This window comes from Ornithodoros turicata, chromosome 3 (assembly GCF_037126465.1).
Source record: "Ornithodoros turicata isolate Travis chromosome 3, ASM3712646v1, whole genome shotgun sequence".
In the NCBI taxonomy this organism is placed as follows: Eukaryota; Metazoa; Arthropoda; class Arachnida; order Ixodida; family Argasidae; genus Ornithodoros; species Ornithodoros turicata.
The window spans coordinates 4,592,923-4,620,893 of NC_088203.1; the positions used below are offsets into that span (position 1 = coordinate 4,592,923).

Consider the following 27,971-nt stretch of genomic DNA (forward strand, 5'->3'; position numbering starts at 1 on the left):
TTGCGGATCCTATACAGCATTTTAATAAAGCAGAATGCAGTCCCGTCAACGATCCCTTTCGAGTGAATCATTTTCCTGGCGATATGCGTTCATCCTCGTCCTGGCAGCACGAAGGCGAGGAAATGTTCCGCGACCCGTGATGCATGGACTAGCCGTCGTGTCTGACAACTCTGCGTCGAAGAAGATGAATCCGAAGTGCGGTCTCTTGTAGGTGTCAATCGCTAGATTCATCTATAGAGGGAGACAGCCGTGGTCATGACAATGCAGGTACAGGCAAGCAGAACAACTGGAAGCACCCCTAAGCATTGACTGAAACCCAAACAAGTATCGGTTCCCGTACGAAAATTCCGGATCAAACTTTTTCAGCCCGGATCTGGTTTTAATCTCCCGGGCGGACGACTAGCGCCCCTAGCGGATCTTGCCTTGCGAATGGCCGCGGTGCTAGAACGGTAGCGGTTACGGTTAAGTTTACGTTAGAACAGCATTTCCGGTTGCTTAGCGGTTACGCTTCCCGGAAAGCGGTGGCTTCCAAGCGGTTTTCGGCTAATACTGTGGTACATACTGTAGTACCACGAGTAACAAGGACGATTAAGGGGACAAGCGCACAGTATGCTCGTTTCCTTCGCCATTCCTGTTCCTCGTGTGCTGTTTGGCGTGCCCTGTCCTTGTACCTAAGCATTCATTCTGTACAAGTGCGATGTCCTCCTAGTGCTACTAAATATACACGCACGTTTTCTCGTATTGCACGTTGAAGCGGACTGCTACACGTCTTAAAGTCCTCACACTTGGTGAGAAGAGGGACGGTGGAACGGAGAAAGTAATAACCAGGACAGTTTCCAACTGCATGCACTAGGCTGCCGCGTAAACAGGCCTAGAGCATAGAACAGTGCTTTGTTGCGGCTCAACAAATCAGGGGCGAGGGTTTCGCTCCCGCAGAAGTGCATGCTACAGTAGCAGGAAGCCTTGAGGAAAGGGCAAAGAATCGCAGGAAACGAAGATGCAGAACCTTTCCTGTGGCCTGGAAAAAGTATCAATTAAAAAAGAAATACCGGGACGCCAGTATGTTTTGCTGCAGTATCCCTGTCAGTCGCACTTCCTTTCTCCTTGGAGAGAGAGAGACATGACGCTCTCACAAAAAGAGGAAAACAATTATTAATCGGATAGGCATGTTCAGAACGTTCCAAGGGGGTGGCGGTCTCCCCAAACTCTGGGGGTCTGGGTGCGGAGCATGGGAGCATGTTGGTCTGCTTGAAGCGTGATAAGACAAGACGAACATGGGACATTGTTCACTACAATAGATAATGGGATGGCCTATGTAGCCAGATGGTCTATGTAACTCAGGTATCTGGTATTGTCGGAACCGCATACACCTTTCCAAGCCAACCAACCATTTGCTATAGTGAACGCAGCACGTCTCTTCCGCATGAACACCTTCCCACCCATATAGTACATTTCCCATCCCATTACATCCCATCACGCATACGTTACCCATGGGCACATAAATCTCGTCCTGGAGTGCAAACATGCCCAAACCCGAAGCCACTATAGGTTCCATTGCCCCCCTAACCTTTGCGGAGCTGCAACATACAATGAGAGCTTTCGTGATGCTGTTCATCATACCTTACCTTCTCGTTTATGTCGTCCAACGTGTCCCAAACGTACATGTATTTCTCAGATCCGTAGGCATGGCATTTGCAGCCCCGAGGAGTCGTTGGTGTTTTCCCTTTTATTTCTGGGTCGCACACCTGGAACACATTTCCCTCGTAAATGCCGGTTCTCTCGCGGAATTTCTACACGAAGCAGGTACAAGTACAGGACGTTCGAAGCAGAAACTTTGCGCTCGCGCTCTCACTCTTTCCGCATTCTTGGCAGCCGCCTGCAGTTGGCTCCGCATGCGCATGCACCTTGGTTTAGCGACTTCACATACGCAATCTACTCTTCCATTCCCATCATGTGACACTGCGCTTTTCTCTCCTTTCAGATTACTCACTGCGTTCACCATCGACAGTCAGATATCAGTCAACCAATATCAATCTGTGTCCATACAACATATTGTAAACAGGGTGTATCTACTTGTCTGACCATACGGGGTGAGCGTTATTTATCTCGTGGGAGATTGCGCCATGACTCCTGAGCACATTTTACATGGCGAGAAATTGAATAGGGAGAGAAAGCGCATGCCGGATTTAGTCGCCTCAATTCGCGCGCCTCGAAATGATGATTTTCGCCATTTGGCCCTGGCTATTACCATTGCACAAGTGCCCTATAGTGACTACTGCAGTGGTAATACCCAGGAAAGAATGAACCTTTTCGCAACGGCTTATGCGCATGCTTATGATCTTGAGTCGACGGAGAAGGTTATCTCCGCCTTCATTAGATGGCGCAGTGTGGGGACAGAAGTGCTTGGGGATCAGTGGGGAGACAGCGCGAGCTGGAGTCACTAAATAAGCTACGCTTCGGAGTACCGACACTTGAGTTCCAGAAGAGCGAGCATGCGCCATCTTGTTTCCGCGCCACGCTACCCACACGCACGCGCACTGCGCACGCGCACTGCGCACGTCAGCGCATGATGCCATCTATCGTGCGCAGGTGAAATGTTCCTTGAGTTTACGAGCAGCAGTTGACGGCCTTCAGCTCACCTTGACATCTTCAGGACGCTCCGCACAACAATTATACACGCTTCTCTGTGACACAGCGAGCATTATGTTAGTCGTCCTTGATCCTCAACTGGGGATGGTACGGGGATGCCACTCCTGCTCTCCCTTGGACCTCAGTGTAGATACTCTGAAGCGAAGCTTACTTAGTGACTCTAGTCGGTCCCACTCGAGACCGGTCTTTGGTCCTTTGTAGAGTCACTAAATAAGCTACGCTTCAGAGTATCGACACTGAGCCACCATGTTGTTTCGGATGACCTCAAGCGCCATCCATTTAGCGCTCTTCGAAGCGTTGTCTTCTTCCACTGCTGAACTTCATCTTCATCTATTTCTACTGCCAAAATAGAGGTGGGGCTGGAGGTCATCCGAAACAACATGGCGGCTCTTTTTGCCTCAGTGTCGCTACTCTGAAGCGTAGCTTATTCAGTGACTCTAGTCCTTTGTACTACCGCCGGTCCTGTGTGTCACGCGCTGCGAGCCTGATTCGCTGGAGAGCCACGACGCGAAGGTCCATTGCGAAAACCACCAGGCCAAGCCAAGATTGCGCTGAAAATGGCAGCATGGTTGCAAGTTATATCTGAAAGAAGAGCGTGATGGAAACGAGAAAGGCCGAGCAACCGTTTTGCTTCCACCGTATTTTGCATTTTAATTTGAGGGTGGACCGAGCTCAGTCTGCAATTTTCGCGCAAGGTTATTGCAGTCTTTTTTTTTTTTTTTTGCAGCTATTAATTGGGAAGTCAAGGTGAAATGTTCCCGAGATAAATGCGTTGAGCCCATAGTATTCAGCCAGATTGGTCAAAATAAATATAAAACCATTCTATACTTCTACTACTACTACACCACTACCTCTGTACCTACTACTCTACTTCTCTTGTACCTGACGATGCGTGGTCCACCACGCGAAAGCTTGCACGCATTAAACCTCGGGAGCTCGTTTTCGTTTTGTTGTGCGATTTTTTTTAGTCTTTCATTCTCTTCGGACTGTAAACAACTACCTGCACAGCCGCGAGCTGGAAACAGCGAAGTTAGACTAACATGGACAAAAAGCGCAAATAACGAACTTGGACAAACCTGATAATAAGCTCACCACATGCTACAACGACCGTTACAATGCGGCTTTTGTTCCATATCGTCTTTCATGTCGTCGTCTAAGTAATAATGGAGCATTTTCTTTCGAGCATCTTTTCGATACCTGGGATTTCGCAAATGAAAATAACGAGGTCCTCCCTTGAACGCTGAAGTACATGCGGGTGGCCGGCAGGTCTCTCATCTTCGCAGAGCGCCCATTGAAGACCTGGCCATCGCAATCGCGCTTTCAGTATACGTTTGTGCTGCTTTGGGTCTATTTCACTTTTACTGAAGAGTAAATCGAGGTACCTGCTTGTAGGATACCATCCCAAAAGACGCGCAATCTTCAAAGATGGGCGATGTCGCTTGGCGGTTACTTTCAAAGTAATAGGCGGACACGCCGAGAGAGAAAGCCAAGAGCGCTGTCTTGTCCTTATCCCACTCATGTGCTGTCGAAAGTATGTCGCTAATTGCGGTGTCCTGAAAAGGGGGTCATCAACATACTTGGTCAGATTTCGTGCTCAGTCCGGTAGTACAGTTATTTTGTATTTCACTTCACAGGGAGGTGGGGGGGGGTCGGGTGGACAGGGGACGTTGACCCCATACAGCAGCAGAGGTGGGCAAAATAATTCACGAACCAAGTGCACGTAGGCTGCTGCTTGAGAAATGCTAACGTTAAGACAGAATCATATATTGACATATCCGGCGGTCGTCGCACAAGCCGATCACTGCATTATTTCCATCTTCCGCGTTCCCTCGGACCCCGATGCTTGTGATCCAGCCTCAACTTCGCTTTCAATGTACAATTGGGTTTGAAAGATGTCGTGCCGCGTCGTGGTGTCGCGATGTGCCTCAGCCCTCAGTACGCACCATTGTCGTCCCAACTGAGCTCAGGTACAGCGGAGGTACTACCGGTACATTGCGTGCGCATGTTTAGCGTTCCCTGTCACATTGCGCTGGGATCGCAAGCAACAACATAACCTTTACAGCCAACTATACGCTCTCAAAATAGAACTTCACCCACCATATAGCACGCTCTTAAGCCAACCACCATACCGAACGATATCATTCTGTGTTATGATTTGTTCAAAACAGAGGGAGGAGCCTAGATAGGCACCTCTTCACATTTTCAGCAAATAAAGAGACAGAACTCAGAATGACGGTTGTCCAGGAGCGTGCTATGTGGCGAAGTGCTGTTTTAACAGTGTAGCCTTGCAGTACAGTCCTAAAACAGAACTTCACCACATAGCGCGGTGGAGGCCAACCATGGCACAGAGTGACACCTCTATCACTCTCGCTTTGTGGAAAGCGTGGGGCATACGCCTTTTTGTGACATGTCACGAAAAGGCGTACACCACCCGTTGTCAACAAATCAGGGCACAGAACGATTTCACTCGGGCTCGCGGTTGCAGCGTACTAAGTGGTCAAGTTCTCTTTTTACAGGATACACGCTATTTTCGGGTAAACATAAACAACCGCCACAACTTCCGGCGCCACGAAGACTTCCGGTCCTTCCGTGACAAAGGACACTCGGAACCTCCCGATTTGTTGAAAACGTGATGCGTACTCCTTCTGTGACAATTTGAATTGTCACGAAAGGGCGTATACGACCCTTTCCTCTCTCCTCAAATCAGAAGCGGCTGGAAACGCAATCAATCAATCGATCGGCACAATTGATTGGCTCAGAGTGTTTACTGTGAAACCGGACGTCGTTTTGGCACCGAACCGAAAGCAGTGAAAACGGCATGTATACCTTTGATGAGATGAAGTCGGCTTTCCGGCTGTCTTTTCAACGTGGAGGCTATATAGCAGCAACCTAGCATTCGCACCTACACTGTTAAAACAGAACTTCACCACATAGCACGCTCATAGCCAACCATCATTCCGAATGATATCATTCTGTGTATTGATTTGTTGAAAATGGGAGGAGGCGCCTATCTGGGACAGATTATCTTGTCCCAGATAGGCGCCTCCCCCCTGTTTTGAACAAATCATGACACAGAATGATATGATTGGGAATGATGGTTGGCTATAGGAGCGTGCTATGTGGTGAAGTTCTGTTTTAACAGTGTACTATTGCCTTCTATGGCAGGGATCAATACGCCAGGCCACCTTACAATGCATAAGACAATTACGGGTCCACAGGTAGCTAACTACTAAACTTACTTGCCTAAAGCACAACAGAATCTCCCTGAAAACACGTCATGTGTCAGCTAATGAAATTCCAGTAATTAGTTGCCCGGCAGTTAATTCAATTCAGGTCTTTTTTTTTTTTTTTTTTTGCTCCAAAAGATGATGCTGGGAGACTGGACAAAAAGCAACAAACTGCAAAAAGAGCAAATTGCAGAAAAAGCAAAAGTTACACATTAGAATTATTTTGCCCTCTTGCCAGCTGATATTGTATGTGCTACCAGAGATAGTGCGCTTTCAGGTGCTTACAAACGCTGGCTGGTAAGTCTGTTGGGCGTCTGACCACATCGTTGGCGGGAAGCTCTTGCAGCCACCATGCCATGTGTTGATTGCAGTGTTCACGACGATGTAGTTGGCTATCGACCTGAAACGTGCGAAACTTTCAGACACGAAACGAGACAACAGCATCTCTGAAGATAGAGTAGAGAAGGAGCTTTCATCAGTAACGAGTAACTTCCACAAAGAACCCCCATCGTTATAGCTGCAGTTCTTCGCTTAAAGGCGGGGTCGCATTCGTAATACTCCATTTCGGAACTATCATTATAGCTATTCCGTAAAGTAAAAAAAAATTACGAGTGTTGCCAAGAAATTAGGGGTGTTAGAGGGTGGGTCTGAATAAATCACGGCAGCTGACAGAGGCCAATATGACAATTACGTTACTGTCATGCGCACACACACCGTCCAATGACCAAGGAAATCTACCCGAATGCGACACAGCAGCTTAGCATTGGAATCCAGAGCGGACTTTGACACGATGTACACAATATCGTCTATATCGTGTATTACCTTCTGTGACGTGCTTGACGATTATATACAGGGTGTTTCAGGGGGTGACCCTTGGTGAAGTAATAATTAGAAACAAGGTAGGACAAGGTTTCTCAAGGGAGGCATTAGAAACCTCCTGTTTGGGCGGCAAAAACCTTCACAAGTGTACACTTGAAAGTTTTTGCCGCCCTAACAGGAGGTTTCTATCAGTGTACCTCATTAATTTATCTAATTAGCTTAATTGAACACAGGAAAAGGTAACCAACTTTTTTTCCACGCTAATTAGAAAGCCAACGATCATAATGCTTCCATCCATCCATCCATCCATCGCAGCCATCAGTTACCGATAGTCACCTACATCGCATGTTCTGTGCTGTGTTGTCATTTCCTCCTCCCCATACTGTAAGTGGGACAACTTGAACAAGCGCGCCTTGATGAACGACGGGTTTTTCGGGCCTGAAACACGTCCTGGATGACCAGCGGCATGGCCGAGTGGGCTAAGGCGTCCGCTCGTTGGTGGTACCAAGGTCGCGCTGAAGACTGGGAGGTGGTGGGTTCGAATCCTACCGCCGGCTGTGCTGTCTGAGGTTTACCCTGGGTTTTCCGAAGACTTTCCAGACGAATGTCGGCACAGTTCCCCCTGAAGTCGGCCCAGGACGCATACTAACCCCCTGTCCCCCACTCCTTCCTGCTATCCTCTCTCCGTCTGTCCACATCTGTACGTCGTTCATAGCCACAGTTGCTTCGCGGCGCTAACACCCAATCAAAAAAAAAACGTCCTGGATGGATGGATGGAAGCTTGCGCAGACAAAATGCGCGATTTCTCATGCTGCTTGCATGCGCTGTGGGACTCTCTTCCGGCCTTGCCGTTAGCGCCGCCACTGATGAAATCCGAAAACAGCCTTGCCGAGATGGCCAGTGTTCGGGTGTCGAATTTTTTGTGGTAATATCGTGAAAGATCCTGTAACTCCGACTGAAATGGGGCGTTGTGGTCATGGACTTTCTAATTACACTCTTAAAAATGAACTTCACCGGCCTCGGTGGCTCAGTCGGTAGCGTGTTCGCCTTCTGATTCCGAGATCGCGGGTTCGAACCCGGCCGAGGACGCCAGCAACTTGGTGGCAGGGTACAAGTTGCCTAGACACGCCGTCTTCCGCGAGGGACGTTAAATACGGGGTGCCGTGTGATGAGCTTTCATCGCACGTTAAAGAACCCTCAGGTGGGCAAAAGCAATCCACAGACCGACCGCTGTGGCGTCGCTCATGATCTCAGTTGTCTCGCGATGTAAACACCCAATTATTATTATTATTAAAAATGAACTTCACCGCATAGCACGCTCCTAGCCAACCATAATCTCGAATGATATCGTTATCTGCTCTGATTTGTTGAAAACGGTAGGCGTACGCCTTTTTTGTGACAATTATGAACAGCATAAGTGTCACAAAAAAAGCGTACGCCTCCCGTTTTCAACAAATCAGGGCAGATAACGTTATCATTCGAGATTATGGTTGGCTAGGAGCGTGCTATGCGGTGAAGTCCATTTTTAAGAGTGTAGCACAAGGAAAAAAAGAAGAAAAAAACGCTATCTTTCATCAATTTTTTAGTTCGGTTAAGCTAATTGAACAGGTTAATGAGGTACACTGATGGAAGCCGCCTGTCTGGGCGGCATTGTCTATTGGTACATACTTTTGAGCAAACTTCTTGATTGTGCTGGCAAATTCTCTTCTGTCTGAGGCAAAGTTCATCATCTTGAAAGCCGCTACCAGGTACATTGGGTTTGCACCACGGCCTGTATCCCCATAGGAGTGAGTTTGCTTCAAATAAGTCTGTATCTTCTGCACGAGACAAACAAACGGCTGTTTGCGATTCATCGTCCCACTTATCTAAGGATAAGATGTTCTCAGTTGACACTCAGGCGCCACTCAGCCCACACTCGCACGCTCATTGCGCGCTCCTACACGCTTAGAAATGAACTTCACCACATAGCACGCTCCTAGCAAACTGTCATACCGAATGACAACGTTCTCGCCCCTGATTTGTTGAAAACGGGAGGCGGAGCCTATTCTGTGCCGTGCATAATGGCACAGAATAGGCTCCGCCTCCCGTTTTCAACAAATCAGGGGCGAGAACGTTGTCATTCGGTATGACGGCTGGCTAGGAGCGTGCGATGTGGTTAAGTTCATTTCTAAGAGTGTAGCCAACCATAATCTCTAATGATATCGTTATCTGCCGTAATTTGTGGAAATCACTTATGCTCTTCATAATTCAAAATAGGCTTACGCACCCCGTTTTCAACAAATCAGGGTGGATAACGGTGTGAGGGCAGATGATGGTTGGCTAGGAGCGTGCTAGGAGCGTGCGAGCGCAGTTGGCTGATGCGGTGCGGTGAGTGAACTGAATGATACCATTCTGTGTCCTTAGGAAGGGAGTTGCCTCAGGACAGAAGCCGCCGATATTTCGAACAGAGACTGTTCTCTTCTCGCCCAGAAGAAGAACAGTCTCTGTTCGAAATATCGGCGGCTTCTGTCCTGAGGCAACTCCCTTCCTACATCTCTACCGGTTCGCTGGATTTCTACCCATCTACATTCTGTGTCCTTATTTGATGAAAATGGGAGGGGGCGTCTACCTGGAAAACATTATGCATGTCCCAGTAGGCTCCTCCTCCTGTTTTGAACGAATCATGACACAGAATGGCACACGGAATGGTGATTGGCTAGAAGCATGCAATGTGGTGAAGTGATCTCTCATGCTTCACGCTTCATTCCGAGGAGAGCGTCTCCATACATGGTAACGGCAGGTGAAGACAGTTCAGTTAGGGTTTACACATGTCACCTTTCGGCACCAACTCGAACCAACGTCAGCCAACTTGAAGACTGTGCTGTCTTCGCGTTTACACATTCCAACTCCACCGACAAGCAATCTTTTGGCAATCGGGGTGTATGGTTCCAAATCCAAATAATCAAAGCGAAGACACTTTATAAAGCACTATATTGAAAAAAATAGGATTGAACCAATGTCAGGATATACGGCAGGAACGAAATCACTTGACGCCCTCGAGGGTCACGTGGCAATGCTCCTCACGTTGGTTGGCTCAAGTTGGTTAGCAACTCGAGTTATGGTTGGTGCCTGGTGTCCGGCGACTAGGACAAACTCCGAAATTGTCGCCGCGTGTGAACGCATCCCCAATTGAAATTGACCGACGGCCGACTGTCGCCAGAAAGTCGGGGACCAGTTGGCAGCCAACTAAGTCGGCCAGCCAGTCATGTTCTAACGGCTGGCCAACTTTAACTGCCAACTACGTCGGCGAGGACCTGGCCAATGACGTTGGGCCAACTGCCCATGCCGAAGGGACGCCACCGTAGCTTGCCGTCAGTCCGTTACCGAACTCATCTTCAGGCAGTACCAAGGTAAGTGGCCAATGATGTCTCTTTATGACAATTTCAATCAGTTCTCGAGGGTGCCCATATTACCTAAGATTGAGACAGTCACGTAGACTCTGTTGTAGTCGTTGAAACTGTCACAGAAGAGCCATATACGCCATATGAAAAAAGAGAACGGGTCCTCTAACGTCCTCTATATGTTGCATTGTGATAGGTAGAGCGAGGTTTGGCAAGCCGTCGGCCAGGGCAGATCTGTAGCAAGAGACGAGCTCGTTGGCCAAGCGCGGCTCGGTTGGCCAGCCAAGCTCTTGCCAAGCTTGGTTCACTCTCGGTATGTTGCCTCGGGGACAGTGAACGCGGAATGGTGTAGCACTGCATAAGTTCAACTTTCGATTGGCCAAGTGATTGTCTCAAAGCAGTAAGAAACAGAGACATTATCTTCATGGTGAGCTAATACTACAAGCAATTCCTCATTTCAGTGTTGTTTGTGTACGCATCAAATTAAACTTAGACATCTCACCCTTCATTTTGACTTACACGCGAGCAGGACTCTCGAATTTGTGGAAGCTCGCAAGACAAACCTATGTATAGTATCTGCTGTTCTTCCTCAGGAAAGAAATGCAATTTCTTTTCTTTATACTGACCTGTTTGATTCTAGTGATCTCGGGGCATATTGTGAGCTTTTACGATTCTCCCCCTACGCCGTTACCCTACCCCGCGAGAGAATTGAGTGAGTTGGGTCATGCATTTTTTTGCAACGGGCCGTGGGTAGCCCATGTACAGGTGTTGTTCTATGGGCCATTCTAGGGCACACGTTTACCCAATCAGTACCCAAGCTTGGTTCCTTATTGGCCAGACACCAGCCCTACATCTGTCAGGTCGGCGCTGTACATTGGCCCGAGCTTGTGCCGGCGATGTCGGCCCGAGTGAGGCCATCTCCAACCTTGGCCCGACAACTTTTAGGTTGGAAGCAGACGTCGGCCCAGTGTTTCGCCAATATTGCTTTTCCCGCTGGGAAGTAGCGTTGTCATGCAAAATTTCTCACTGGGCCGTGATAGGGCCATATATGGGTCAGCGTTGGCCAGGTTGGCCAGAAAGGTTGGCCCTATGTTGGTTGCCAATGGATGGCCAGTCTCAGGCCATTGTCAATCCCCAAGCTCGGCCCAACCATGCTGTCTTAGCTTGGGCCAAGCTTGGCTTAGTTGGCCAACTCCTCTCAGCCGACCCTGGGCAAAGCACGTTTTTTCACTTGGATCTGGCCGGTAGCTAACGTTTGTGCAGCTTTCGTCAGTGCACACACAACGATAATTACCTATTTTATAAAATCATACATACCGCGGCACACCTTCTAGATAAATGTTATCGTAACACAATATATCAATTCACTGGCTGATGACATGATCGCGGTCTGTGTCACGTGGTAGGCTGTGCCCATACAGCTAGCGTAGGTCACTGCACGCGCTTGCTCAGCAATTGGTCTTTTTTTTTTTCAATTGTCAGCAACCTGGGCAACTTGTACTGCGTCTCATAATTCCCCAAAAGTCAAATATGTTTTAACGCGTTGACCTTCGTCCAACATCGCCATCAGTTGTCCTCCAGCGCTGCACGGATGTCTGAGGATACTCCTACACGGTAGAAGGCTTGCGTCAAAGCTCACGCAGGCCTCCGTGCGTGAGCTCCGTGAGCTGCTTCGAGCTTTTGTCCTTTTTGTCCTTTTTGTCCTTTTGTCCTTTTGAGCTTTTGTCTTGTCCGCCATTTCCTTGACTTCGCAGTAGCAACTGTAGCATGAACAATTGAACCGCTGTATGCAATAAGGGGATAAGCCGCAAAACCCCAAACCGAGAAAACTGCAAGTGAATGTTTCGTACAGTAATTGCAATTCCGTGCACTTTTTCCGAGATGAAATCAACTGCAATATAGGTTATGCTGAAGGGTACTACTTAGCAAGGCATTAGCGAACTCCTAAGGAATTAGCTCCCAAAGATGTTGCAGCGAGAACATCTGGCCCCTCGGTCACATGATACCGGAGCAAGTTTTCAGATCTACCGAACGATTTTTTGTTCTGATAACGGCTCCGGTATCAGGTGACCGAGGGGATCAGTTGTTCTCATTGGGAAAAGATTGAAATTAAGCTCAAGCCTAGCTCAGTTGGCAGAGCCCTTGATCGGTGATCCAGAAGATGTGGGTTCGAGTCCTACAGCTGGCTAACCTTTTCAGTGACTCTTTCATCCAAGTTCAGTCCGCAACGTAGCAAGATTATAAGCTACACCGTTTGTGTACCCGATCAGTCTGTCCGTCCCAATGACACACTTGCATTTCCAGTTTCTTACCCTCCTGCAGCGGGTCAGTAAATTCCAATACGGTCCGAAATTTTGTTTGGCAGGTGCATGCTGGTATGTAGATGCCCTTGCAGCAAAAATACTAAACAGCGGATATGTAGACGTATCCCCTTCTTGCACACAGAGGGCCTCCCTGTGCGACGCCTTCTACTGTCTATAGGTAGTGTTGATCACCGCAGTGGAATGACACATCCAGTGTTTCCCCAGCAACATTAGGGCTGTGACAGCACTGTTTTTTTTTTGTTTTTTTTCTGACAGACAACGTGAAAGGTTGCTTACCGAAAACAAAGTTGTAACAGGATCAAGAGCCGAATCTTGATCGGCCTTGATCAGTACGTTCAGGACGCCGAAGTGCCTGATCTTGTTTTGGTACAACTCTTCCAGATTACTCGTGATCTTCGTGGTTATTGATTGCAGATGCCTGCAAACATGCACAGCATGCATCACTCGCCAGTCGCACTGACATAGCGCTAAAGGGTAGTCAGGGACGCTACGGGAACATCTATCGCGTTGATACCAAACCCAAACACTCACTACTCACCGCGCATGCGCGCCGCGCGGTGGCTACAGACAAAAACCACGCCGCGATTCTTGCCTAGCGAGGATTCTAATGCTAAAGCATTAATACTTTGACGTATTAGAACGGTCCTATGATGCATATATATGCACGTTTTCCACGTTATGGTACATTCCGCATGAAAAGGCATGTTTCCAGGTGGCCATGTGTCATTTCAAGTGAAGTTTTGTTGCTCCGGGAACGCTTTGGTTCCTCTTTCGCGCAAATTTTCTTCAGAGCAGAATATTTTTGGTAGAATATGCCACTCAGCCCCCGCCATGGCTGCTCCACTGCGCAGCCGCTGCGCATGGCTGCTGTGGTGCTCAGGGCTCGCGCATTCGCACAGAGTTCGATTATGTTCGCTGCGCGTGCACGGGAGGCAGTGTTTTTAGTGCATATTCATCCGCGATCTAATTAACGTGCAAGGATACTTTTGCATCAACTTGCGCAAGCCAGAGCCGCACATAAAACAGAACCTCCCTATGGCTGGAGCTTCGCCTGGTCGAACATCGGTAATGCTGTCGGTGCTAAGTTATATTTCCTTCGCCCTTATTTGCCTGCGCCACACCATGTTGGGAAAACTGGGCTGAAGTGAAAGGGACACCCCTAGTGTCGTACCAAAAAAAGGCGGCCACATTTCATCAATGTCATGCGAATGGAGACAGCATGATAGGACACGGAACAACAAAATCGCCTCTTGGTACACGGAGAGCTGCAGGTATGGTCGTTCTGCAACGTAAACAGAGGGAATTCGGGGATCCGAGCCATGTACTAGTCACTGTATTCATACCACCGTGGACAGTCCTTCGAAAACGTAATTGAAATGACGAATGAAGAAGACCCAGTAAACCAGAAATCCCAGGTACGTCCCACAAAGGTCGCACACGTCGCATATGTCCACCACGTCTATGCGACGTTACCTGTATGTCCACAATAAGACTTCGAAAAGTCTTACTTTCTACATCCCTGGGACATCTGGTAGACGTAAAAAGAGCAGGCAGTGTAAAGGAGCAAGCGCGAGTTATTTCTCGGAGACACCTAGGACACGTGACCCTTACTGGCATGACGTAAGCAAACGGGGACAATTTTTGGGTTTACTATTTTATTTACCAAGTACTCACATTATAGACGGTAGCTTGAGTTAAAAACATGATATTTGCCAGGGTGGGGTGTAAGGAACATTCTCAGGTAGACGCTGACGTCGTTTGCAGACTCACAAGTTAACTGCAAAGACGTTGTCACCGTTGCAAACGTGATACGCCACGCTACACTTGATGCACGGGCTCGAACGATTTGTATTTCAGTATATGCTCGCTCTGGTATCTCTTGAAGTCCGCGACCGCGGTGGAGGGGACAAAAAATGGCGCCTGCGTCTCATATGGTGAAAGGCGAAAGCACATTTGAATTGGTTTTGGATTATGGCCGAAAGGTTGCTGGGCACCCTTCCCCAAGTGGGGTGTGCGGCCAAAAGTAGATACCTTTTGGTTTAATTAGTGTGTGCAGCATTCATTTGCTACAGCAATCAACCACTATCAATTTCAAATTGATTCAATACAAAAATAGCATCAATTTTAAAATATCCCCTGAATATCCCTAAAACATCCAAGAGAGATGTCTATGCGACGGTTCTGGGATGTGAAAGCAGTAGGAATCGCAGTCGCATGGATGTACTTTCTACGTAAACGGGCTCTCTGTGAAGCTCCCATGGATATCCAATTTGTGATATCGCTAGGATGTATCTGGGATGTATATGGTTTGCTGGGGAAAGAAAAGTGAAGAACGACGAGGCCTGCGCAAGAGAATCGCAAGAGTCTGCGAGGGATCTCTCAATCCTTCGGAAACCGCACAGGGTACCAGTAGACCTCCACCCGATAAACGTCACACTTTCGCTGACCTCGACACGTCGTGGACAATTGACCGGTAGGGGAGAAATCGGAACAGGCCACAATTTAAAGAGGCGCTAAGCGCCCTGGAATTTTCTGAACTCTATTGGTGGCGCTGTCGAACACTATTACGTCATTTGTTTACAAAGATGGAGAGATCTATTCGCCTAATGCACGTGCCAGGCAGTCCCATGTCGCCTACTGAATGAGGCGTCACATGGAGAAAGAGGCGGATAGAGGCATTGCATCCTTTGCTTGAGATCGCATTTTAAGCCTATTCTTTCTGCTCTCCTATCGTACCTATCTCAACTACGAACACAAAGCCCATGCGCCGTGTCGAACAAATTTTCGCTCGCGTTTTTAAAGGGTAGCGAGCATACTTAGGGTAACGACAACGTGCAGTTGTCTGTACAGTTCCCTCTGAAGTCGGCCCAGGACTATCGTCCAGTACCCCACGGCTTCCTGATGGTGTGTGACCCCTCAGTCCACGACTGCACATCGCTTACAGCCATCAGATATCTGACAACATACGTATGGGATCAGACTTCGCAGACCTCTTCGCAGTCTAATGCAGCTTCATTCTACCGTGTCTCACAAAAGAGAAAAAAGAGAAAAATTCACATTCGCCGAGTTGCGCGAAAAGCCAACCAGAAGTTGGCACAGTTCGCACAGATAAATGCTACACTGTTTTACCCGCGTTGCCTTGGCGCGAGGCTTACCTGAAATCGAACGAGACACCACTGTGTTCTCGTGTCTTTACGTGGCGCAAAAAAGTATCGTATGCCACCTGACCATATGGGGCATACGAAGGACCCCACTTCGATTTTTCCTCGTTCCAGTAGATGTGGGTGAAGAAGAGGATGTCACAGAGATCTTTATCTGGGTAGTATTTCTTGTGGGTCGCCTGTGACCCCACGGTGCACAGCAAAGGTTTGAAGTTCGGATGCGGGGTCGCTGCAAAAGGGACGAGCCAGGTTAATTTATCAGCCACTGCGAAGCAATTAGGGTTATCAGCAGGTGAAGAGCAATGGAAGAAGGTCGTCGGGGCAGTCCGCCGGACCACCACGTGTTATAGCACTTGTTTGCTGCAGGTGAAGCCTGTTTGAAGAGGTGTGGCTTAGTCGAGCGACTTTTTTTCACATTCGTGTACCCTTGCGGCTCTCCAGCGAACTCCAGTAGGCGCGCAAAAACAAACCCACGTGGTCCGGTTTTGGTACAAAGGACCAAAACCGTCCTGGAGTGAGGCCGAAGATTATGTTGAGGATACTTACCGGACTCACTTGTGCGAGTCCTGCACCTCCAAAACCTGTCCTCGCTCAAGACTGTTTGTCGTATGAAAACGCGATATTTGAGCATCAAGACTTGCCACACCACACCTGTCCTATGGGACCAACGCTTGGACAAAATCCCCATAAACAAACTGATGACGCATCAGCTCATGTAAAGCCAAGCTAAGGCAAGATTCAGAGGGACATATGGCTTTCCGAAGCTGCCGCACTGTAGGGTCGGGATGCCGGGTCGGGTTGAAGGTAGCCTCTCCACTAAACGGCCAAAAGCACTTCCGGTGCTCGTAGCTCCAGAGTCTCTGACACCTTCTCAAGGGCGGAGTCACACGGGTCAAAGAAATGGGGACGGAAGCGAAGTGACGTAGTTCATTTAGCTAGCACATGTGTTTTGGTGCATGGATGCCTCGTTTGACTTGCAGGAATTTGCAACGACGAAGGATGCTCAAAATAATCGATAATCAAGAATCGATTGATCTATCGGTTGATCGATGCCCCTTTATCCTTTAAGAAATAAATACCCATTACGGGGAGTATGCAGTATGGGAGTTAGTTGGGAGTATGCGGTTGTCATGTGTTCCTGCTTCGTGTAGTCTTTGGGGCGGCGCTACAAGTATACGAGTGATCGTTCCATGTCGGGAAAATAACCATCGCTGATCACCTGCGCTGCAATCATATGCCTGCACTGTCTGTCAAAGCGTCCCTCTTGCTCTGGGGTTGGGTAGTCGCCCGGGCATTCCTCAGTAGTCTTCATTGAGATGTTCCGTGCCACAGTAACTAACAGCATTATTTAAAAAAAACTAGAGATGTGTTGTAGACATCGTTAGAAAGAGGAGAGTTTAAGCTTTCCCATGGTATAACTGGCGATGTCCTACTTTAATAAGGTGAAGAAATAACCTGTCAAGGATCGCGGAGCACTTTTGCGACCTCCGTACGAAATTCTCTCAGGAGGACGTCAGGAGGTGGAACTGTCCACTGGCTTGAAAGCATGTGGTATTGTCAATAAGCAGTAAAAATATTCGGCCGATTGCTCTTACCTGGGCGGGAATGCGCGACGTCAAAGTTGCGAAAAAACGCAAACCGCAAAAAAAAAAAAAAACGCTTTTCTACCCGTTTATGTTCTCGATTTTTTTTCTCCCGCATTATTTCGTTTCAGGATGTTGGAAACAACGCTCAGAGCTACGTAAAGAATATAATAGTAAATCGATGATGCAAAGGGTACAGCCCTGCCTGAATGAACCATTTCCGACAACGCGTATGCGCATGCCCAGCCCTTGAGTCCGCCATCTTTGAGTGGAAAACATCGCTATGGACCCACCTGCGGGAGACTCATTGTGGGGAGATAATCGGTTTCAACGTTACGCGGACGTTTGAGGTCTGGTAACGAGTACAATGCGCTTTCACTCTTTCCACATTCTTCCTTCTCTCGCTACTTTCCCGCGCAACGAGCCAGTTTGAAAAGCGCGTCACCATTATTGGGCGGGAAAGACGACGTACGACATTCCGTCGCCAGGGGGCGACGCGAATGTGGTATATTGAGATGAAATCACAACCTAGTATGACAACACTGATCATGAGCGAAGACACCTGAAATTACTGTTCCTCAGCAACCGTGCAGGACCCTGCATGCCACAAACAACAAAATCACCTGAAAGGTTGTGCGCGTGCAAACATTACGAAGTGAGCGCTTCGCCTCTGACGCGAGAGGGCGCTCCAAGCATTACACCGCTGATATTCTGAATCTCTTCCCGGCGCTGCTTCATTTCACATGCTAGGATACTACGTTTTTCCAAAGTGCACTCGCCGTAATGGTAATCTTTCATAAGTGATTGCGGGAAGAGATTGGCTACACGACGGAAACGGCAACATCCGTGGGACGTCCTTTTTTTTTTTTTGGTTTCCTTCAAAACGCGAGAAAGAATGCGGGTTTCGAAGCAGACGACAGTGCTGGGTGACGCCATGGTATCCTCCGACGACCGAACCGCCGTAGTGTGGAGCTTTCCGCAGTTCAGTTTCGATTTGCTATTATCATTTACGAATTACTGGCACAAAGTAAATGCGAATGTTGTAATCGCTAGCGGTATCATGCCCACATATTTTAATTCGAATCCTTGAGCAACCGTCCTTTAAAGGAACGCTTACCCTTCCCTTTTTCCTTCGCTTGCGGCGTGTTTTTCAACGAATAAATAAGCTTCTGCCAAAGAACGACGAGTGCAGGTGTCCCCGGACACGTGATTTGTGACGTAGCCGGCGCAGATCAAGCAGGTGTAAGCGGTGCGTGAGCTGAGCCGACTGTTTTTTGGCTCCTGATGGACAGCTTCACCTCGTTGCGTCAGTGCCACTCCGGGCTCGGAAAACTGCGTTTATTTTAGTCCATGAAAAGAAGGTGCCTCAAGGATTTCAATCCTGTTTACGAACTCTGTACGTTTCTGTCAATTTTTAAAAGATATATGCTGAGCCTCCACAAGTTTCGATGACGCGTGGAGCGGGTGACGTAATCATAAGCCCACAAATTGCAATGACTGCACGTACTGGAGTGGGCACTCGTCTCCTAACAACCACGCCAGGCCGGGAAGGTCACGTGGAGAAGTCACGTGACATTGATCGAAAGAAGGGAGAGAGATCTCCTCTTCCGTCTCCCTCTCCCTCTGCGGTCGGATCATATGTGCCCCAGGGAAACACGCGGAGAGCGACAACGTTGCCTGGCGTCCCGTGAGAGCCTAACATGACGTCACAGTTCTCAAAAATAAAAATCTATTTTCTATTTCTCTGCTTCGACGTACTGTGACGTACTCATAAGTCCACAAATTGCAGACTGCAATGTTCTGGAGTGGGCACGTCTCCTAACAGCCACGCTGGTTTCCGGGGAAGATCACGTGGTGGAGAAGTCATGTGACACTGATCGAAAGAGGGGGAAATGAAAGAGATGTCCTCTTCCTCTGTCTCCCTCTCCCTCTGCGGTCGTATCATATATCACGTGGGGCTCCGCTACAGGAGTGCAAAAGGTTAGCCCCAGGGAAGACGCGAAGGGCAACAACGTTGCCTGGCGCTCCGTAGGAGCCTAACATGACGTCACAGTTCTAAAAAAATAATCAAATTTTCTCTGTTTCTCTAGTGAGACAAGAAGCCTTCAGGAACATAACCTTGGTACGATTCTAAAGACACGTGCCACGGGCATAGGTCTCCTGTGTACCTTTCAAAACCAGCTACCAGAGGCCAGCTACCCAGCTGCGAAACACCCTCAACACTAATGTCCTCGTTGCTACTAACTGGCCTTTCCAGCTTCATCAATAACAATGGGAAACCGCCTTCAGTGATCACGACTTCCCTCTTTGTAAAGTGAACCTTACTTGTTGTAGTCGTTGTCGTAGTCGTCGTAGTTGTTGTCGTCGTAGTCGTTGTCGTCGTAGTCGTTGTCGTCGTAGTCGTTGTCGTCGTAGTCGTTGTCGTCGTAGTTGTTGTCGTCGTAGTTGTTGTCGTCGTAGTTGTTGTCGTCGTAGTTGTTGTCGTCGTAGTTGTTGTCGTTGTAGTCGTAGTCGTTGTAGTCGTAGTCGTCGTAGTCGTCGTCGTCGTTGTAGTTGTCGTCGTAGTCGTCGTCGTCGTCGTCGGTTCCGTTGGGTATATGTCCTCAACAACAATGACCTCTGTCCCCTCTTCGGCATCTCCAGGTTTACTGCTGCTGCTACTTCCACTTCCTCCTCCTCTCGCTCCTCCTCCACTTCTGTCAGGGACGTCGCCAGTGTCGGATGTCCCTTTTAAAATATGGGTAACATGTCGTGTGCACTGCTTTTGTTCTGGAAAGAGGCTCTATGGCTCGAAGCGCCTAGTGTGTGGAGGAACCTCGAAAACAAACCCGGAAAGAAAGCTGGAGGAGCGTGAACGGTTGGCCTTTCCCTTTGTATTTGAGGCATTCTAATGGCGCGTGGTGAGATTTTTGCTGCGAGATTTTTGTCGGATTCCAAGGAACTGCGTGCAGTTGGTGCGTCTCTTTCTCATTGCAATTTCCGAGTGTCAGGAATTTGCGTAGTAACACTTTTTTTCACCGGGCTTCGAAGCAACCGCGTTGCCGGGGGCCCTAATATAATTGGGTTAGCAGACGACGGAACCAGAAAACGACCGACCGCGATGCTCCTAGCGTGATCCAAGGGACTAAAACCGCCAGCTTTCTACCACTCGTGTTTGGGAGATAACGATCACGTGATCCAGCGCGGGCGCCAACCTAACGAGGGTTGAAAAAAAAAATCGGAACATTTTTAAAAAGATCCTCTCCAGTGGGCTCTTTTGGATAAAACCCCGATATTTTTTGAATATATACCAGGCTAGAAATGTGACTGAGTAATAAAAAAAAATAAGAGAGATTTCCTGTTCTTGTTGTCGGGTAACCTCTCGTATATAGTTTCTGTTTACGGAACTGCCTGTCCAAGCAACATTGGATCAGTTTCTATTCTCTTCCGTTGTGTTCCAGGCACGCGTGGTTGAATGGTGTGGCCCCTAAGTTAAAAGCTAATGTTGCGCGTACCTGGGCTTGTGCAAACAGCCAACACTACAAGAAAATAAAGCGGGAGTTTTCTGTGTGACGTTAAATTCAGATTTTCTTTCACATAACACATGGAGAAAATCTCTTCAAAAATCCGGATAGAATTGTGTGGACAAAATTCATGCGGATTAAATCCAAAAAACCCTGAAATTAGCAGTTTCCGAGTACTAGGCCCGTACTTGTCACGAAATGACCACCGAATTCTTCATAACTGCTGTACTGCATAAGTACTGACATCCTGGCATACCGGTTATCATTCCTCTCCTGAAACCAGAAGGGTCTACGTTCGAATCCTACTGTCAGAACCTGATTTCATTTCATTCGATTTCATTGATATGACCACTGAAGGCTTACGGGTTTGTGTCGTCCATATTTGCAGCCTGCGTCGGCAAATACTCGTTGATTACGAGAAAGTCGTTCACGGGTACTATGGTACGGGTACTATTATGGAATCAACTCCCTGTCCAGGTAAAAGTATCAAAGCGTATCAAGCGTCAAGTACGAGAGTAACTTTACCACTGAAAGCTAGGTCTTTATGCATGCAAAGCCAAAGGAAGATAGCAGGGTATAAGGATAACGAGATTAAAACTGGTCTAATAACGCAGATTCGCAACAACCGCCTCGGGTTTTCGGAAGACTTTGCAGACGAACGTCGCCACAGTTCCCCCTGAAGTCGGCCCAGGACGCATACTAACCCCCCTTGTCTCACCACCGCTTCCTGCTGTCCTCTCTCCATCTATCCACGTCTGTACGCCGCTCATAGCCACAGTTGCTTCGCAGCGCTAACACGGAATTTATAAAAAAAATTCCTTGTAATTGAATGACGCGACGGTCAGTTAGGGTTGTTGATGATACCTTTTTTTGTGCGTATAAGTGTTTTCTTTTATGAATATTTCTTTTTATCTGTTACACAGGACTGTGCTACGTGTTCCATGTAAAAATGCATTTTATATGGTTTTTTTTGGGGGGGGGCGTGGGGGGGGACTGCATCTCGGGCTTGCTTAGCAGTCCCTATCTAAGAGTTTATGTACATATTCAAGTAAGAAAAAATAAAACTTCCAAACTCCTTTACACGAAGCGGGATGTCGAGACGATGATCCTTATACGATGGTGAAGATTACTAGCAGCTTTTTGCTGCTGACCTCCCCACCAACTTGTTTGGAAAAATAAAATTGAAATCAATCAGCGAAATCAATTACGGCCGTTAGTGCAGACGAGGTGGCCCCCAAGGAAGGAGCTATGTGGTGTCTGGACAGTGTGTCAACTCACCGGTGGTCAAAAATACGAGGTAGATCACAAGGCTCCCTATCAGTAGGAGCAGACACACAGCACAGATAACGAAGGCGAAGGTGCTGTCACTTGTCCTGCGTTTTGATAAACAAGACCCGTTCAGACGAGGCATATGACGCTTGCCTTACAGGGGCGCCGGGTCTCACAAGCCGATAACTTTACTCAATGGGAGAGCCCAGGGAGTTTTTGCTGTAGTATCAGTTTCTCTATTGTACTTTCCACTGTTTTACCTTTTCTCGTACTCGCTATAGAACATCTATGCAACAGAAGTATGTCGCGTGCGCGTAGCTAAATATGAATGCTAGTAGCGTAGAGTGCTGGCGGAGTTGGTCGATTCATGACGAAACACACAGAAGAACCGTATTTTCGGGTGCATAACGAGCACCCATTTATATCGAGTACTATACTGCTACTGTATGTAACTAACCGGCAAAGAATGGGAGAAGTCTAGCACTCGAATTAAATAATTGTTTATTGTTTATCTTTTCTCAAACCCCAACAGTAATATTTTTTTTCCAGCAGTCTTCCCATGTTCGCTCACCTGAGCTCTCTCAACGGTTTTTGCCTCCGGTAACGCTCCTACTGTACATCGCATCGCGTTCTTTTGTATTTTCTTTTTCGCGCCTTCAGTCCTCTCTAATAAGAATTACCATCACCACCACCTCTTCACCACCTTCTTTGTCCCCTTTCTCTGACGTGTACATTAGTATAAATATCTGTACCAAAGTGTTCAATGTATGGCACCTGATGAAGGACGGACTCCGTCCGAAAGCTTGTTTTTCAGCAAAATAAATAATTTTGTACTGTATGTACTGTACAGTACTGTATTATTGAGTAAGAACTCAGTTCTACATCGCCTTTAATGAACGTAGCATCCAAGACCTGTCAAAGCGAAACAAGTCGTTCGCTGTGTCCTAGGCACGATCGAACCTGCCCCTGACATTAGGCGCGCACCCCTGCACTCTTAAAGATGAACTTCACCACATAGCACGCTCCTAGCCAACCACCATCCCGAATGACAACGTTCTCGCCCCTGATTTGTTGAAAACGGGAGGAGGAGCCTATTTTGTGCCGTGCATAATGGCACAAAATAGGCTCCTCCTCCCGTTTTCAACAAATCTAGGGCGAGAACGTTGTCATTCGGTGTGGTGGTTGGCTAGGAGCGTGCTATGTGGTGAAGTCCATTTTTAAGAGTGTGGGCACTACGCGGGCGCGGAACCACTACCGCTGTCGCTTACGTACGCAAAGGTGATAGCGTACGATGCTCTGACGTACGTATGAGAAACCATACGCGGAAGCTGGTCTAGGGACTGATATCTCGTATTATCTATACACGTACGTCACAATTTTCGTTCGAAAATTAATTGAAAATTACTCGCAACTGCGCATTGCTCACACTAAACTAAACTATTTTTGTTCCCTCCTTATGTACGGCTGCATTGCATGCGGACAATACTGGGTCGGAAGCCCAAGTAAGTCTGCTACGTAGCCGTCACGTCGCTCGACAAATTGCCCGGAGCAGTTTTATCGCAATTTCACTCGTCAAAATATTTGCCGTGCGTTCCTTGTTGTGCTGGAATTACAAGCAACAAGCTGCCAACATAACCGCGGCTTCGCGGTACCTTACGCGGTAAATGGATTATATTCATCCAGATCCTCAATCTCATTGATGTCTATTACCTTCACCTCAGAATGACCACAGTACCTGGGTTGGGACAAACGAACCTCCAGGTATACTTACGCGGTCTCAGCTGTCCCAGCTAAAGGAAGGAAAAGACGGGACAATAAAGCAGACAATCGGCCACCATGGGCACTGTTGTATCAGTTCCCATAACATTCCCGAAGCAAGTTCAATTAATGCATGCACCAGACCTGCGGGAACCACTATGAGAACCCACGCCCCCTAACGCAATACCACGGAAAATTACGCAGTATATAGGGTGAAGTCTGTCTGTCGTAAAGGCGAGGAAGGCAACAGTTAAAACGCGATTTCTTGTTGTTGGACAGCTAGCCGTAAGACGTTGTAAGGGTTGTCCCAAGTCGTCATAATGTACATGGTTCAGAAGTTCCAAGTCTTCTCCCACCGCGGAGACTACTTAATATGTCCGGTGACTTGGACCAATCTTGGAAAATATGGAGGGAACAATTCAAGTTGTTTTCAACGGCAACAAGTCAAGACGCAAGACGCTGAGATTCAAGGAGCAACGTTTCCTGTTACGATTGGCGAAGACGCAAGGCGTGTCTATACAAGACGTTCATCTTCAACCCGACAGGCAAGTTACGCTTAGAAAACATAACCGAACAGTTCGACAAACATTGTAAGCCTGTCATCAACATCAGCTACAGGGACTTCAGCGGAACTTCAGCGGGACTTCAGGGCGAACGCTTCAGCAGCTGGTTTACGGACTTGCGTACACTTGCAAACTAGTTCGACTTCGGCGACTTACATGACCGCATGTTACGCAGTCGGGTCGTTCTTGGAATGATTAATAAGCGTCTACAACAGCGGCTCATCAACGAGGACCCGACAACAAGGGCCATGCAGAGGAACGCGGAGAACGACAGTTCAAGGAAATCCAAGCTGGAGCAGCACCAGCCGTCGTACATAGCCTACAGTCAGACGCATGCCATCAGTGTGGATATGCACAGCACAGATGTCCTGCAAGAGGTTCTAAAACTGTGGCAAAAGAGGACATTTTGCCCGTGCATGCCGGAAAGAAACCCACGGAAAGAAACTAAGAAAGATAAGAAGCATTGCAAGAAGGGGCATGCACGAAATGCAAGTCTTGTTGTTGTACAGCTAGCTATCAGACGTCATACGGAGTGTTCTTAATAAAAGTCCTGATACTTCAAGGTCCCAAGTCTAGGGTCCCAGGTCATAGTCTACATAGGGCAGTCCTTAGTTGTTGAAGGCATTATTCCCCCGAGCTTCGGGTAAGCGACGTGAATGCAAGTAGATGGCAAGAGACTCACACTAGCAATGCAGTGTAAGTGTTACCCGATGCAAAACCCTAAGCCAGCCAAAGTCGAGGGAAAATGTAGCCATAAAATAGCCAACTACGGAAGGACGAAAAAGATCCTAATAAGATTTCGTGGCCGAAAAGGAATTTCATTGTTTTCCTCATGGTAATTTTGCAACTAGTGCTCTACTCGTACACAATGTCGCAACTTCTGAAGAGGTGTACCTAAGGCCGGAGTCGCACTGGATGTCTTCAAACATGTATGGCGCATGTATAATGCCCGGTCACACTGGTTATACAATTCTTGTTTGACAACATCGTTTGGTGCAAACGTTTGTATGATTATGCATAGTCTCAAACATATGTTGTTCAAAGATCGGTCCAGTGGCGTAGACAGATCTCCAAGGTAGGGGACTCTATACGAAACCCCCCGCTGATCCTGGGTGCGACAACACACAATACTTGTGCACAGCGCAGCATGCGGCTGAAAAAAAAAAACACACAAAAAAACGAAAATAATTGATTCGGACATTCACAATACGATTATACTGTGATGTCCAATGAGGTGGTGTCACGAGTTTGGAAGGATTTTGAAAAGCTCATACTGTGGAAACCATTCAAGTGTGCCGCTTAGATAGACGCCATGAACTGTAAGAACTTTCGCGATCGTCACACTTGACTTACACGGTAATCACTACTTCTTCGCACAGCGCTCAGAAACTGCGTAAAATATCGTCAAAACAGAAGTACTGGCGTGTTCTCCTTGCTTTGCCCATGTCGATGACACATTTTGTAGAATTCCAGGACTGTCCGTTGATTTCGACTGAGCCCGAATTCGCAAATATTTTAGTGTGCGACACTCTTATCGAGATGGCAGCACATGTCGGCACATCAACGGCTCAACCTTGTCCTCTAAAAAATACGTCATTGACTAGAGAAAAGCCAAGAGAACATGCCAGTACCCGTCTTATGATAGTTTAGATCGTTCACGTGCCTTGTGAGATTCCCCCTTAAAGGGACTATGAAACGATTTTTTTCTTCGTTTCGTTCGAAAGAAGACATTTTTCTGAGTCTAGAACCGAAATTTTACTTTCGTCGCGCGAGCGGATTTCTCGGGAGCGAATTTAAACGGAGCGGCGAAGGGAGGACAGCTGGCGCCGCGCCGTGACGAGCTGCCGAGCGGAGACACAACGGGTAACTTGACGCGACCACGGCCGGCTCAGCAACACGTCATCGTGACGTGTTGCCGAGCCGAGGAATCCCGCCAGGAGCATGCGCCGTAGGATCCTGCGTATGCGTTCATCGGGAGTGGAAATCTCCATGACAGCAGGTTTCGCGCGGTCGGCAGATTTCGGCAGTGGCGGCAGCCACAGCGCGAGCTCGCGGCATTACTTGCCATTGTGCAACACCGGTGACGTAACGGGGAACCGAAGAGCGGTCCGTACAGTTACACCATCGGCAGGGAAATATGCGCGGGAGAGGAGGACCGCGGAAGAGACATTTCCAGCGCGCGCTCCTCGCAGGGTGGAGCGATTTCGTCCGGAAAAATTTGTGGCATATTAGTTTCTCTGCGGGAAGAACAGTTTCCATCGAAAAAAAGTATGGGGGTTCGGGAAATTTCATAGTCCCTTTAAGCTAACACACCTTCCTAGCGACTTTTCATCCGAGCTCTGGATGTTTTATGTGTAATTGTCCTTTCTATGCGCTTCAGCCTCAGAACATCATTCGATATCTAATCTCGAACAATTTTGATACTCACTTGTACTCCGCTGGTAAAGCCCCGATTGCACTGAAAACGGAAAGTACTCTATATCAAAAAGGAAGTATCGCACATTGCATCGTCGGAATCTGCAGCCACGTCTAGATGGCATCAAACCTTATCGCAACCTTGCGGAAAATGAAGCAGAGGGCTGCCCTATCCCACTATGTCATTTTTCAGGTATACTCACTTTGGTCCTGCTGGAGAAACCCCGATTGCACTGAAAACAAAGTATTCTGTATCAGAAAGGAAGTATTACATACTGAATCGTCGGTGTACTCATCAGCCACGTCTACACTGCATCAAACCTTTGTAGCCTTGCGGAAAATGAAGCAGAAGGCAGCACGAAGCAGAACAGATGCAGAAAGCTTATTCAGACTATGGTTCCGTTTTTTTTTTTTTTTTTTTTGTGGATTGGGCGTACGTTTTTCGGTGTTTATCGATTTTAACGAAATCGGTGTTTATCGATTTTAACGAAATTGGTGTTTTTCGATGTTTTTCCTGGCGTGTAGATGCCTTTCCCGACAGTTTCCCAAATAGAAATCACAATGTAATTTTCAACATGGCGTTGTTGGCTGCCGTGGCGTTTTACGGCTAACGAAAAAGCAAACTGACAGTTTTCACAGCCATCGTATTTCAGTATAGCTTCCTGATCTGCATTAACAACATGCTGGGCATGTGCAGCAATTTATCTGTCGTAGTTCCTGGAATGTCGATCTGTATTCGGTGTACTTGGATTAAAACCGAATGAGAGAAAATTTACCCGGCATATGCGTTTTTCGGTGTTTTCCGATTAAAACCAAAATCGCGGAACCCTAATTATTCGGCTGCCCTATCCCACTACACTATGTCATCTTTTAGGTTTGGGAATGGAACGTCTCATTCGTACTCACTTTGACTCTGGTCGAAAAACCCCGATTGCACTGAAAACAGAAAGCATTCTATATCAGAAAGGAAGCATTACACATTGAATCGTCGTTCTACTTATCAGCCACGTCTACACTGCATCAAACCTTTGTAGCCTTGTAGCGTACTCACATTGATCCTGCTCGAAAAACCCCCGATTGTGCTGAAAACAGAAAGTATTCTATATAAAAAAAAGTAAGCGTTGCACAGAGCCGTTGGTCTGCTCATCAGCCATCAACACTTATTAAGCTTATTAAGCTTAAAAAGCTTATTCGTTCTTATGCCTTGAACGTAGACGAAATTAAGGCTGCCCTGTTCCACTACATGAAATTTTTCTCTATTATTTTTTTGTCTTTGGGGATAGAATGTCTCTACGCAAACAAAAAGAAAGAAAAGATTGA

General features: G+C 47.6%; 2 protein-coding genes across 7 annotated transcripts in view; both read right to left on the bottom strand.

Annotated features, from left to right (window-relative positions):
* LOC135387860 (uncharacterized) lies at positions 1 to 27,719 on the bottom strand. The gene is made up of 14 exons (XM_064617038.1): positions 27,703 to 27,719; positions 27,558 to 27,587; positions 26,855 to 26,884; positions 26,665 to 26,694; positions 23,687 to 23,705; positions 21,925 to 22,019; positions 19,469 to 19,870; positions 15,555 to 15,789; positions 12,676 to 12,817; positions 8,364 to 8,512; positions 6,162 to 6,276; positions 4,032 to 4,202; positions 1,626 to 1,745; positions 1 to 231 (listed from the first exon to the last, which is right to left on the bottom strand). Coding segments are annotated over exons 2-14 (1,695 nt in total). The 5' UTR covers positions 27,559 to 27,587; positions 27,703 to 27,719; the 3' UTR covers positions 1 to 45.
* Positions 1 to 27,971, bottom strand: part of LOC135387859 (uncharacterized) — a 61,576-nt gene that overhangs the window by 31,256 nt on the left and 2,349 nt on the right. The gene's annotated exons all lie outside the window — the stretch shown is intronic.